The sequence below is a fragment of the Eulemur rufifrons genome, chromosome 14 (assembly GCF_041146395.1).
Source record: "Eulemur rufifrons isolate Redbay chromosome 14, OSU_ERuf_1, whole genome shotgun sequence".
NCBI lineage: Eukaryota > Metazoa > Chordata > Mammalia > Primates > Lemuridae > Eulemur > Eulemur rufifrons.
In genome coordinates this window covers 25946355-25961690 of record NC_090996.1, presented here as the reverse complement: position 1 = coordinate 25961690, position 15336 = coordinate 25946355, and the positions used below count along the sequence as shown (strand labels likewise).

Genomic DNA, 15336 nt, shown 5'->3' with positions numbered 1-15336 from the left:
TAACATTCACCAATTAGTATATAATACTGTAGTTTTAATAAACTTTTTTCCGGAGAGGAATGTTCGTATTTGGGGGACTCTAGGGCTATTGGAAGAAGAAAAACTAAGGAAACACAAGCTGCTAATATCAGACAGAAGACCTCGGTGTTATCACATGCATTAAGACATATTAAAAAAAAAAATCAACTACCTGGATGCAGTGGCTCATGCCTGTAGTCCTGGCATTTTGGGAGAGAGAGGTGGCAGAAGGACTGCTTGAGGCCAGGAGTTAGAGACCACCAGCCTCTGAGTAAGAGCTGATCCCCATCCCCACAAAAAAGTAAAAAAAATTAGCTGGGCATGGTGGTGCACACCTGTAGTCCCTGCTACTCAGGAGGATGAGGTAGGAGGATCACTTGAACCCAGGAATTTGAAGCTGCATTTGAGCTATGACAACAGCACTACACTCTAGCCCTGGCGACAGAGAGAGATCTTGTCTCAAAAAAAAAAAAAAGAAAGAAAAAAAAATCAACTGATCAAACTGCCCAAAGTGATGAGATAAAGATCCAAATTGCTGTTTCTAACATACTAACATAACCAACTACTCTTGCCTTCCACAGTTTTCTAAACAAGGTTAATTCTGAATAGTGATAATCATTCAACCTTCATCTCTCCAAAAATCATTTATTTTCCTCCTGGGTGAAAACAAACAGTGCCTGCTGTCTAGCACTAGTTAAACAAGGGCCCCAAACACTGTGTGTCTACTACTTATGTCTGAGAAGCCACACTAAGAACAGGGCAGCAGCTGCTCCAGGAACACAGTTCTGTTCCTGATGGGTCAATGATGAGAGAAAAGGACAGGAATTTTCCAAGTTGATACAGTGACTTGCAAATCCGGCTTACCTTGTTGGAGTTGAAATTTCTACATTTCTAAGTATTTTTTGCCTGATTTCAACAGCAGAGTATTTAATTAAGAACCAGGCACTTTTGTCTCCTCCCATCTTCTAAGAATTGAATACTGCCTGAGAATCTTATTTACCAAGCCAGCATGACCCTGGTACCAAAACCAGACAAGGACACAATAAAAAAAGAAAACAGCCCAATATCACTGATGATCACAGACGCAAAAATTCTCAACAAAATAATTCTCATGGACTGTATGCTTGAGTGTGTCTGTGAGAACATGAAGACATACTGTAATTATTGGCTCATTAAGCATCATAATCTTCCTAGATGAAAAGGGATATCTGAGTATTGTACACAGTGTAACTATAAGTATTTAACCTTACAAATTTCTCAAGAAGAGAGGCAGAAAAGGACAAGCGGGAAAGAAAATGGCAAAAATACACAAAAGGAGTAATAAAAATCTGGTAGAGATAAGGAGTCAGCAAAATTACTAACACTAGATCAAACCTCAGTCCCAAATAGCAGTATGCAGGAGGGGAAAAGGTATCCAAATCACTTGTCTTAGATACATGATGGAAATGCTAGCGACCCAAATCTAAGTTTCAAAAACCTGTGTTGCTAGAGACCACTACTTCTGAAGAGTCAATGCATGTAGACATTATATCATGAGTAAATGCTTCCAGATGCACAGATGGAAAAATACCATATAACAGGAAGGCTCTATTTCTAAAAACTTTACTAGTTTATCTGGAATCACACACTTATTCTGGAACAAAAATTAAATTGCTTAAGGAGAAGCATGCTATATATAGTCACTAGATATAAGGACTTTTTCACTGAGATAAGATTCTTTACAGGGAATGTTTCCTAGGACTTGTTAGTAGCTGATCAAACCAGAAAAATAAAGATGAAATGGCTTTCCTATCTCTTAATTTATAGTCTACCAGCAAGAATATGAGGCACAATCATAAAGTAAAAATCTACATTACATTTCTAGCAAAGCATAATTCCAAACTAAATATTTCACCTAAAGAGTCTCTTCCTGGTCAGTCACTTACTCTCTGCTCTCCCTGTTTCATAATTCTTGTGCTTTTTATCCCTCCTTGCTACACAAGGTTTTGTCTAAAAACATATGCTCCTTACTAGAATGTAACCTCCTGGAGGAATCACGTTTTATTCACCTCATGTCTCCATTGGCACTCAGTGCTGGACTTTGACCACAGCTGACCTTTGAATAAAAATTATAAATCAAAACAGATTTCTCCTTTAGGTGAAAACAGACAACATTAAGCTCAAGCAATTCCTACCTGGAACTCATAATCCTAGAAATGGTAGAACAAACAGGACTAGGGGATCACCAACTACCTCTGCAATCTTGAATAAATCAAGACTCACAAAGCCATACATTATTAGGATCAGGAACTTAGTACCATGGTTAAGTCCCATCGGTTTTTCCTGGCACCCAGCATTAAATAATCATTTACAGCCATAGCCACAGCACACCTGTATGCAAAACCCTCACATCATGATGATGTAGAGATCAGCTTTAAATGAACACTAAAATCACAGCCTATCATTTCCTCAGACAGGTCCTCCCATTCTACATAAAAGAGTGGGATCTCTGCCTAACAGCATACACAGAAACTGGTCATTTCAAGCTTGCCTAATAGAAGTTCTTTTCTTATACTTTTAAAGAGCAAGAATAGAAATTCTGGCAGTCCTTATTAGTAAGTAATGATCAGGAACGTTCCATTAACGCTGCTCCTACTGTTCCTTATAAAGTTCCGGCATAACACGAAGGCGATAAAAAACTTTCTAAAATCAGGCCCAAAGAGAAGGAAAAAAAACACCTAGCTCAGGATGAGTACAAGAACCAAAAAATGGGCAGAGACATAACTATTTAGGTTAGAAACAGGGTCAAAGTTGCCTCTTTCAGAGATAAGAATTAGATATAACAACAAGTAAATTAAATTATCTAGCTCTACAGCGCCAGTAGAACCTCCTTTGGTAATGGAAATATTCTTTATCTCTGCTGCCCAGTACGTCAGCCACAAGCCACACGTGGCTGCTGAGCACTTGAAATGTGGGTAGTACAACTAAGGAAACGAATTTTACATTTTATTTAAGGGTGATGGGTACACTAAAAGCCCAGACTTCACCACTATCCAATATATACATGTAACAGAATTCAACTTGTACCTCCTAAATCTATTAAAATATGAAAATTTATTTAATTTTAATTAATCTAAATTTAAATTGCCAAATGTGGCTAATAGCTACCAGATTGGTTAGTGCAGCTCCAGATTCTCTAAATTAGCAATTTCCAACCAAAGGCTGTTCCTCTCACCCCTAGAGTACAACTGCCTCCATTTGGAGACATTTTTAGTTGTCACACTGAGGGGAGGAGATGCCACTAGCATCTAGTGGGTGGAGGCCAAGTATGATGCTAAGCATGCCACAATGCACAGGACAGCCCCCCACAACAGAGAATGATCTGACCCCACATGTCAGTAGTGCTAAGGCTGAGAAATTCTGCTCTACGTTTACACAAGGATGCAATTAAAGTAAATGCAAAACAAATTGTAGTACACTTTGTCTAAACAAAATACCCAGTAAGAATGGGATTTTTCAAGCAACAGAAAAAGGTCTGGGCTGTTCTACAAATTTAAAGTAGCTTTTTACTGAAAAGTGTATGTGTGTGTCGAATAACTTACTAAGATCTTCATCATCAGAGTAATTACTTCCTGTGGCATTTTTCTTACTTGAATATTAACATAAGTAAACACTGTGAGACCATGCTACCAGGCCTTGTTCCGTGTGAGCTGGACATACAGTGCGGGGGGGGGGGGGCTGAACCCACTACTCCTACTCTCCTAGTTTGAATTCCACGCCCCCTCAATTAATCTATCTCATTTCTTGAGGCATCACTAATTTCAGACACAAGAAAACTGATACTGTTGTGAAAGAAAAGCAAATCAAGACAAGAAAACGGCTCTGTCACCATAGGTCTGCATGCTTACATATTACCCAAAGAAAAAGCAAGGGTACAGAATTATATTTGGACCAAAGGAAATGCACTCAGTGATTCTACTAAATGATGACAGCATACCACATTTTAGACTAAGAGATATTACTTGAAATTTTAGAGGGTGAGTGTCAAATAACATTGCGGTTTCTGTAGCCAGTATAAATTATGCAAGAATCAGTTTAAATGGGATCATTCAGAACTGCTCAAATAGCTTTCAAATTTATATTAACAATGTGGAATTTAACCAAGAATATTCCATTCCTCAAAGAAACAGGAATAATGGACAAAATTCAATGTTTCACATTGATTCAAACTATTTTTTCAGAACACAAAGTCATCAACATTCATATTATAGCAACGCTTTTTCTATTCTGCCCACTTAGCACCAACAGAAATTGTTTACATGTTAGGCCTTCTATTACTTCTAGAAATATAAAAATAAGATGCAGTCCTAGTTCTGAAAAACTTATTCAGAATTTTCACACTGGCCTAAGGCAGAAGCTTCCAGCCCACATGTTCTGAATTCCTAAAAGATCATTCCAATTTTTGTGAATGCTCCAGCCTTAAGCACGCTGGAATTTCAGTACCTTTTCAGATCTTCATTTACAGAGTTTACCATCTTTCATCGTCAATTAACATTTAGTAAGCAACCACTATAACCTACTGATCAAATGCCAGAAAAGTAACATTTAAAGCAGGATTCCAACCCACTGTTTTGCAGATTTACCTATAAACAGCTATCCCTAGAGGAAAGATAATTTCAGTTCTTTAGGATTCTAACTGAAATGACACAAATCCCACCCCACCCTCTTATAAAATTGAAAATAACCCAAGAGACATTTTTAGCATCGTTTTGTATTCAACAATTGGTGCCACACACATGATGATCTAGACCAGGTTTCTCAGCCTCAGCACTACTGACGTTTTCAGCCAGGTATGAAAAGCTGTCCTGTGCAATGCAGGATGTTTAGGGACATCCCTGGCCTCTACCTACTAGGTACCAGCAGCATCTCCCTACCCTCGCTGCAATAATCAAAAATATCTCCTGGCTGGGCGCACTGGCTCAAGCCTGTAATCCTAGCACTCTGGGAGGCTGAGGCGGGAGGATCGCTCGAGGTTAGGAGTTCGAGACCAGCCTGAGCAAGAGCCAGAGCCCCGTCTCTACTAAAAAAAAAAAAACACAGAAATTAGTTGGACAACTAAAAAAAATATATAGAAAACATTAGCCAGGCATGGTGACACATGCTTGTAGTCCCAGCTATTCGGGAGGCTGAGGCAGGATTGCTTAAGCCCAGGAGTTTGAGGTTGCTGTGAGCTAGGCTAACACCATGGCACTCTAACCCAGGCAACAGAGTGAGACTCTGTCTCAAAAAATTAAAAAAAAAAAAACAAAAACAAAAAAACATTATCTCCAGACACTGCCAAATACCTCCTGGGGAACAAAATTGCCCCGTGGTTGCAAACCATTAATCTAGATTGAAACTCAAAGTACCAAGAGGTAGAAACTGTGCTAATCAGAAGCCTGGAAAGACTTTATTCCCAGCCAGAAAAACATGTAACAGTCACTACAGAGATGGGGCAAGAAAAATGTATTATCTTTTTCTTTTCTTGTCTCCCAACCAATTTATGCCAAACAACTGAGGAGTAGGCTATACCATAGTGTGCACACGAAGACATCTGGCTCAACTTCTACAATTACTGCCTTCAACTCTCCAGTGACAAATGAACCAATCTACAGCAGCTGCTGCACTGAAAAAAGACAAAATATGTTATTTCTGCCAGTTCAAAATTAAAATGTTGCAGTCTTAAAACACTAGCATTGCTCTTGAATTACACATGTATGAAAAAAACTGGGCCTGCAGCAACTGGACAAGCAGACTCCCGAGCTGGAACAGAGAGGAGGACGCTGAGGGAGGGGCAGAATGTTAGGTACTTAAGGCACAAATCCATAAAGAAACCCAAGCACCGGTTCTCATTTACAAGCCCTAAATTCGGGACAATTAGAATCCATTTCACATGCCAGACCAATCAGCCAGGTACATCACGGTGCTGTTCCCTCAAGAGGAAACCAGAGGAAGGCGCTGTTACCAATGGATTTCGGGTTGACACGAGGGTCTCTCCTTGCCACAGGAAAGGGGGAGCCAGGAAGTTGGGAAGCAGCTGCGATCCCCGAAACTAAATTCACACTCCACGGAATAGCCAGCCCTTTCTGAACCGCAGAGGTCCCTGCCCGGTGTTCGCAAGCTTACAGCATCAGAACCAAGGGGGGCGGGGTGGGGGTGTTGTTAAACACGCAGATCCGGGTCCCGCCCCCGAGAGGTTCTGACCCAAGAACTAAAAATCTTAATTTTCACCAAGGGCCCCAAAAGATTCCTACACACGCTGAAGTTAGAAGACCACTGCTTTAACAAATTTCTTCTTAACTTGGAGACCGCAGAAAACCTACACGTTTGCGGTCGGCTCCGAAACACCTGGGGCTTCTTTCCAGGAGCTTCTGGGGCCGCGCGAAGTGCTAGCTCCGATCAAGCGCAAGGGCCCGCCGAGCTCAGGCCGGCCTCTCGCGGAACCTCGGCAGGGCCCAAGGTCGGTCCCGCGGCCCGGACAGAACCCGGCCTAGCCTCCCTCGGCCCACGGGGCCTCGAGAGGACACCCGGCTCCGTGACGTGAGCAGGCCCCAGCGTTCCGGGCCGGACGCCCTCGCGGTCAGGCCTCTTCAGGCGGGACCCGTTACCCCTCAGCCCCCTGCCCGGGTCACAAAGGCAGCTCGACTCGGAGAAACAGCCGCCCCTGAGGCCGGGGACCCAGGCCGCAGCGCCGCCCTCCACCACCCCGCACAGACCTTCTCCAGGGACGCGTCCATGGCTGAGGTGACGGCGGAGTCCGGTGGTGGCCTGGCGGTCCCGGACGCTACTTCCGCCTCCCGCGCCCCGCCGTGGTATCCACGCTGGCAGCGCCGACTTCCCCCGCGCCGGCGGCCGGCGGGGCGGAGAGAAGGAGGAGTTGTCCCGAGGCGCGGCGGGTTGCGGGGGGGCGGGGCGGGGCTCCGGCGGGCTGGGCGGGGCCCTCTGGGCTTCCGTACCTGGCCGTCACGCCGGCCGGCCCTAACTTCCCCAGGTGAGGGGGGGAGGACGGACTGTGGGATCATTCCAAACTCCCTTTTTCAGAAGCTTGTCGTAGTCATCAAGGTACAAGTATGAGACTAACACATCATTCATGGAGTGAAAGGCTGGAAATACTAGTGACGCACCTGCACTTCTGGCCCAGTCTTCCAAGGTCTCCCCACCGTCACCATCCCTCAGGAATGGAACAGGCCATTCGCCACAGAAGTGTGGGGCGTGCGTGCACCCTTGCGCACGCGCAGGAGCAACAGCGTCCTGGGCGCTGGGGGGCTTCGCGCGTTTCCAGTATTGGGCTCGTTAGTGACCCCTGTTCCGAGAAGGGTCTGACCGGAGCTTAGGTATTTGTCTCAGACCTTACAGCACAATTTGAGATGGAAAAGGTTTTGAGACAATTGGTCAAACCTCCTCCTTCATGTCACAATTGTGACTTGTCAGGTTATGGGTAGCAAGAACGATGGTAATAAAATCAGCTGCTGCTCTTCCATTTTCTATTACAACAGCCCCGTGCTGCAGAGATTATTATCATCCCATTTCACAGTGCCGATCTTGGTAAGATTCGGTCCCAAGCACCCTGACTACACATACTCCCCTCATAATTGCTTCCACCCCGTTATATAATTGTAGTGCATTTCTAACGAATGGGAGAAGGCATGTATTTGCTTAGTGTATTCCTCTGACTCTAAGGAGGGAGACTGAAATAGAGCAGTCCCCCACAATTGCAGTCGGCCAAACGCTCCACCACTGAAGACTGATGACATTATAGCCACAAAACTTGCTCCTTTTCTCTCCTGTTTTATATATCTCTTCCCAAATCTGTGTAAATGACTGGGTCTCATTTTCAGTGTAGCAATTCTGTATTTTGAGCTATCCACCTTGTATTTGTTAAATTGCCCAGTTATGTTCATAAAATTATTTTCTACCAAAGGAAACCTTATGTGTTGGTTTGGAGCTGCGGTCTTCAACCTCCCTGGGCCCGCAGACCGGCACCAGTCCATGGCCTGTTAGGAACCAGGCCACGCAGCAGGAGGTGAGCAGCTGGCGAGCCAGGGAAGCTTCATCTTATTTACGGCCACTCCCCATCGCTCACATCACGGCATAAACTCCGCCTCCTGTCAGATCAGCAGCCGGCATTAGATTCTCATAGGAGCACGAACCCTACTGTAAACTGCACATGCGAGGGATCTAGATTGTGTTCTTCTTATGAGAATGTAATGCCTGATAATCTGAGGTAGACTAAGGCGGTGATGCTAGCGCTGGGGAGCAGCTGCAAATACAGCTTATCATTAGCAGAGAGGTTTGACTGCACAATAAATGTAATATGTTTGAATTACCTTGAAACCATCACGCCCCTCCCCTCATCCATGGAAAAATTGTCTTCCGTGAAACTGGTCCCCTGTGCCAAAAAGGTTGGGACTGCTGGTTTACAATCCTCTGTGGGAATTATTCTGATTCTCTAAAGAGCTCTGCAAACAGAGGGAATGATCAATTTATATCTTCCAAGAACTGAACTGAATGTACCTCTCTGCTTGAGCAGAGAGAGGTACCTACTATACTATATACCCATATACATTTTCCAACGTGTTATGAAATTTTTCAACATTTAGAGAAGTTGAAAGAATTGTACAGTGTACAAACACATACTTAGATTCCACAATTAAGATTTCCCTATATTTGTTTTATCACATATGTACCTAAATATCCATCCATCAATATATGTTTTGATACATTTCACCCCTGAACACCTCAGAATGAGTATCATTAAAAACTTGTAACTTTTAAAGCTACCTCCAAATATCTGTGGGGAGCATTACAAAGTAGATTCTACAAAACAAATACTAGAGAGATAAAACTTAACCTTACTGTTTTAAAAGTAAACTTTAAAAACCCAACATGAAAAAGTGGGAATAATCAGTTAACTTAATATTCAGCCAAATGTTTATTGACTGCCATCATGGACAGTTAAGTGCTGAAAATACATACAGGAATAAGACAAGATCCCTGCCCTAAAAGGAGACATTTTTTTTCAGGCAGAGATTTTTACTCTGGGGCCCAGAGGTCTGTGAAACTCCTGAAATTATATTCAAAATTTTATGTGTGATTGCATTTTTCTGGGCAAATGTCCATAGTTTGCATTTATACTCAAGTCTGTGACCTACCCTTCCAACCCCAAAAAGAAAAAAAAAGTTAAAACCATTTGGCTTGTGGATGGACAGATAGGTAAGTCGATAAATTAGAATGCAACATTCTATGGGCTAGTAAAGAGATATGAGCAGAATATTGAATCCAGAGCATAAAACCACTTATTTGGGGGAAGTTTAATCTTAACTGACATATGGCTTATATGTGCTATTAACAGATTGTACTTAATAGGCAAAAACCAAACCAAGTGAAGGAGTTGTGCAATTATTTTTCCCTTTGAATCCATTCACATGATTTTGTTGTGTCCTAAATACAACCATGTTGTAGATGAGTTTTTTAGTCTTTAACTTTTAGAATCAACAAGTGTCACATATGGAAGATTTACTTATTATTCACTACAGCAATGCAAAAATAATAAATTAGCAAAAAGTCAGAGGGAAGAGACAAGGTGAACCGAAATGTAAATGGAATCACTAATGTCCTCAACTTCATTCCAGGGAGTAAGTAGGTACTTTCTGAAAGGGCTAAATCAAGACAGTGTCATGTGTAATATTTAAAGGAATGTCTAGAAAAAATAAAATTAAGTAACAAAAATCAGGAGTGGGAGAGGATAGGAGACAGTGTAAACGGCAATAAATTTCTTATTTTTATAGTAGGGAGTCGATAAAATCTTTATAAATTAAGAAACAGATACATGCGTTTTTTTGGGGTTTTTTTTGGTTTTTTTTTTTTTACAAAGTAGGTAAAGGCTTCTATGGAATGGGATTAGACAGCAGTCCGCAACTTTTTTGTTACCAGGAACTGGTCTCATGGAAGACAATTTTTCCACAGATTGGTGGGAGATAGTATTTTGGAATGATTCAAGTGCATTACAATTATTGAGCAGTCAAACCTCTCTGCTAATGATAATCTGTATTTGCAGCTGCTCCCCAGCTAGCATCATTGCCTCAGCTCCACCTCAGATCCTCAGTCATCAGATGCCCATGGAGCACACAACCTAGATCCCTCGCATGTGCAGTTTAAGGTAGGGTTCGTGCTCCAGACGAGAATCTACTGCCACTGCTGAACTGACCAGAGGTGGAGCTCAGGCAGTGATGAGAGGGATGAGGAATGGCTGTAAATACAGAAGAAGCTTCGCTCGCCTGCCACTCACCTCTTGCTGTGTGGCCTGGTTCCCAACAGGCTGAAGACTGGTACTGATCCCCAGCCCAGGGGTTGGGCACCACAGGATTAGAGGGTGAAGATGAGGGGAAAAAAATGGCAATATTCCATTTCATATTCTTCTGCATTGTTTGAATTTATATTCTGTGCATTCATTTCTCTTATAATTAAAAATTTTAAAGTAAATTGCCTGTAATAAATAGATTTCAATCGTTTTTTAAACCATACCGTATAACTTTAGAGAAGTCTGCAATCCCTAAAGGTAACTCAAGGTGGCAACCCTGAGACCACTTGTATCTTACCTTGCTTCATTGGTGACACCAAGTTCACTAACACAGTCGCTAGGGGGAAAAACCCACAATCTTTTTATTGTTAAAATATACAAAACAGCATAAAAGAAATGAATTATCATTGACTAATACCCTATAATCACCCCCCTGCACACACTCCATGAAAGGAACCCTCTCAAATACCCCTAAAACCTTCAGGGACACCTCCTAAACACAATCCCAGGTCCCCCTCAAGAAAGAATAATCACTTTCTAATCTTTATGGTAATCATTCCTTATATTATCTTTGTTGTTTTATCACCCAAACATGCATCCCTAAATACTATAGTTTAGCTCTGCCTTTTTAAAAAATGTATCTTTTCCATCTCTTTTAATCTATAGATTTTCTCAGCTCCCTTTTTTATTCTTCTCTGCAACTCATTTGTTGCAGGTATCAGACTATTATTCTAAAATTTTCCTTAGGCTGGATTTTCCTCTGTTCTCTGTATTTCCTACAAATTGATAGTTGGATCTAAGCTTAATCAGATTTAGGTTTGAAGTTTGGGGGAAATATTCAGAAATAACACTGTACTCTTCATCCAGAGGCACATAATGCCTGGTTTCTCTTTTTTTGTCATCAGCAAGCACTAATCTTCTTTATTTAAATAATTCTGACTTTAATGAGAAGAGCTATGAATTTTCTTATACTATATAACCATATACATTTTTTTTTAAGACAGGGTCTTGTTCTGTCGCCCAGGCTGGAGTCCAGTGACGCAATCATAGCTCACTGAAGCCTCAAATTCCTGGGCTCAAGCGATCCTCCTGCTTCAGCCTCCTGAGTAGCTGAGACTACAGGCGCATGCCACCATGCCCAGTTTTAATTTTTTTGTAGAGACGGGGGTCTCACTATATTGCCCAGGCTGGTCTCCAACTCCTGGCCTCTAATGATCCTTCCACCTCAGCCTCCAAAAGTGTTGGGATTACAGGCATGAGCCACGGTGCCCAGCCACCATATACATATATTATACCTCAGGAAGGTTTCCAAGAGTGTAGATTCCAAGATATGTTTTTGTATCACCCTACTTTTTTTTTTCTATTTTGACAGAATTTCATACTTACAGAAAAGTTGCAAGAAGAGTACAAAAGTATTTTCTTAAATTCTTCACCCAGATCCCTCAACTGTTACCACGCTTGCTTTATTGTTATCTACACATACAGACACACGTACACATTTTCTGAGTCATTTCATGGTTACAGACATGATACCCTTTCATCCCTAAATAACTTAATATATATTTCCCTAAAAGTGAGGCCACTCTCTTAGACAGAGTACAAAAAATTATATAAAGAAATTAACATTGATATAATACTATTTTCTAACCAATAGACTGAATTCAGATTTTGACAAATGTCCTAGTAAAGCCCTTTAGAGCAAAAGAAAATCTGGAATAGTGTGTTCTGGAAGAGTTCCTCAGCCTTTGTGTTTCATAACAGGTTTGAAGATTATAAACTAGATATGTAGACTGTCCGTGAACGTGGGTTTTCAATCTCTTTTTAGAAGCTCCTAATGTTGATATTTCAAATGTTTAGGTGGTTTTTCTCCATAGATATTTCCTATGGACTAGAGTGTCACTGATATAAAAATAGGTGAATTTCTTACAAATCTGTTGGTTAATAAGTATGTCTCCTCTCTCTACCCCAAGAACCTTATAGAAGATTATAAAAGTATTCTTTCAACTGTAGACTTTTAAATCAAAGGTATAAAAATTGGATTATGCTTGGGCCAGCTTTTTCCTACTTGGTACTGTAGCCCAATGGTAAGAGCTCGGATTGTATTAAATAGCTCCAAGTGGAACTAGACTCTTTTTTTTTTTTTTTTTTTAGACAGTCTCGCTCTGTTGCCCGGGCTAGAGTGCCCTGGTGTCAGCCTAGCTCACAGCAACCTCAAACTCCTGGGTTCAAGCAATTCTCCCGCTTCAGCCTCCCGAGTAGCTGGGACTACAGGCATTCGCCACCATGCCCGGCTAATTTTTTTTTCTGTATATATTTTTAGCTGTCTAGATCATTTCTTTCTATTTTTAGTAGAGACGGGGTCTTGCTCTTGCTCAGGCTGTTCTCGAACTCCTGACCTGGAGCTATCCTCCCGCCTTGGCCTCCCAGAGTGCTAGGATTACAGGCGTGAGCCACCTCGCCCAGCCGAGATGTTAATTTTCTTAATTACACTTGTCTCTCAGCTCCATTTTTGCCTGCTGAGTAAAAATGGGTCTGGGCCCTTGAAAGAGTTTTCCTTCACCAAGGGGCACCATGTTAATTTACATTTTGTCGCTAGAGGGCGCTGGAGATTCATTGCAGGAGGAAAGGGTTTTGCTTCCTGGTTCCTGCTGTGAGATCAATGTTAATGAGCCAACAGTGTATATTAGATAAGGTGTCCCTCAACAGAAATACACATAAAACAAAGTTATCAGCTGATAAAAAAAATGTGACTAGAGACTTGGGGGAATCTAATCCTGTATTTTCTTAAAATCAGTGATTTAGTATTTGCTAATTCAGTGTTCTTGGTCACTGTATTGAACATAATGATCTTCAATAATAAAAATCAACTGTATTAAACTTTACTTCTTCTAATTATAGGTATGATTTCTCTCTCCTGATTGGATCAGACTAATAAGTACTAAAATCATCTCCAAACTGTTCCTGCACTAATTAGTTATTTCTTCCACATATTAGTAGATTCATACATTTTCTGTAGTAATTGAAGTTTCAAAGGTTCAAAAAAACATAATTGAAGAAGAAAGCTCTCTGTGATTAATTCACTTTTCATGTGAAAATACTTAACTCATTTGCATGTTTGAATGTGCACTAGATAAATACCTTTAAAGCTACCTTTTATGTTGGGTTTTTCATGATTTCAGATTTTTAAATTTTATCTCTTTTTTATGCACTTTAAAAGAACTTACAAATTTATTTCTGTTCACAAAGCTTAATGATGGAAAATTAATGAAATAAATCAATTGACTGCTCTATTATCCCACTGCAACTGTAAGAAGAATAGTTACTTAAAATAAAGCTGGTGAAAACACAGTTCCTGAGCCTAAGAAACACTCCAGTTCAAATATATCTTCCAAAGGGCACAATTTCAAAATACCAAGTTGCAGGTGGGGCCTAGAATGTCCACCATCTCTGTTAAGAAATCTGTTGCCACATTTTATTATTCTGTTGGGGATAGGAGAGAAGGATGGAAAAGTATTCCCAACTTCCAAACAAGAGTGAAGACAGATTACATTTTAGCTTCAGTATTTTGTTTCAGCTCTGCCCAACATTAAAATGGTCAGAAAATGATCATATTGATCGAAGCACCCCCTTGCACATAAATTTGTGTCAATGCAATGGTAAGAGTTGGGTAGGTCATAGAGACAGAATTCTTAGGCACGGTTTTTCCACATCAGAGATGCAGTGGAATGATTTTACGAGAGAATTGCTTAATATTTCTGTTAACTGGAGAAATTAAGGCTCTGATGGGGGTCAGGCTTACATTTAATATTTTCTTCCTTCTGACCTCCCATTCTGCCCTTCTTTCCTAGCTGGAGTGACTTCTATTTTGTTTTATTTTATTTTTTAGAGACAGGGTCTCACTCTGTTACCCAGGCTGGAGTGTAGTGGCGTGATCATAGCTCACTGCAGCCTCAAATTCCTGGTCTCAAGCTATTTCCCACCTCAGCCTCCTGAGTAGCTGGGACTACAGGTGTGCCACCTGGCTAATTTTTAAATTTTTTGGATTACATAGCTGGGGTCTTGCTATCTTGCCCAGGCTGGTCTCAAACTCTTGGTCTCAAGCGATCCTCCCACCTCAGCCTCCTAAATTTCTGGGATTACAGGCACGAGCCACTGTGCCTGCCTTGGTGTGCCCTTTTTCTGTGTGCACATTCAAATAGGGAGTGATCAAGGGGGTGTCTTGAGAGAATCCCAGGACAGTAAAGAAAAAACACCCCCCAGTCTGAGAGGGAGCTTAGAGACCAAAGAATGACTCAGACAAGTCCAATTTTATGAGTTAGATGAGTTTATTAGAGGTTACTTACAAGGGCACTTGCTCCTGGAACCGTAGGAATTTCTTTCACAGGAACTTTCTCAAATGCAAAATCTGCACGTGCCCATTCTGTGGTGTTGCTTTAAACCTCCTCTAAATGAGTAATGTAAAATTTTGACAATATGTTACTGAAAGCTCAGGACTTGTCCAGCCTGAATCAGAAGAATGAGAACAAGTGGTTTGAGGAGTAAGGAAAGAGACGCTTTATCACTTTGCCAGCAAAGGAGGAGAATGGAGACTCCTGTCTGAAGAGCCATCATCCTAATAATAAGCAGAAACAGAGCTTTTAAAGGATGGGTTCATCTCTGCTGAAGACAATCTCGTGATCTTCACCCAGGACCTCCGTTTACCAGGTCTGGGCTGGGCCATCTCTTGTTGCAAAAATAACAAGACTTACCCTGCCCCTCCCAACCCCTGGCCTGAGGCAGGGATGCAGGCTTTAGTTCTCAAAAAAGAGCGCAGGATGTGTTAAAGAGACACAAAATATTTTTGCCTTTTTTTTTTTTTTAGGCCATTCCCTGTTACAAATGTATCTTTGCTTATTCACAGAGAAACATGTCGTGAAGTGTCAGTACCAACATCGTACACTGTCACACAACCCATGTTATGTTAATAATATTACAATTCTCCAGGAGGTGGGGATTTTAGT

General features: G+C 41.4%; 1 protein-coding gene across 4 annotated transcripts in view; it reads right to left on the bottom strand.

Annotated features, from left to right (window-relative positions):
- PDXDC1 (pyridoxal dependent decarboxylase domain containing 1) overlaps nucleotides 1–6904 on the bottom strand; it is a 43581-nt gene extending 36677 nt beyond the window's left edge. For 3 of the 4 annotated variants that reach the window (XM_069486898.1, XM_069486900.1, XM_069486901.1), the window contains exon 1: nucleotides 6753–6840. In XM_069486898.1, the coding sequence (XP_069342999.1) occupies nucleotides 6753–6773 (21 nt within the window). In that variant the 5' untranslated portion in view covers nucleotides 6774–6840. Of the gene's footprint in view, nucleotides 1–6752 lie in introns of all 4 variants that reach the window. The other variant, XM_069486902.1, reaches the window with a different exon arrangement.
- Between the last annotated feature and the right edge of the window lie 8432 nt (nucleotides 6905–15336).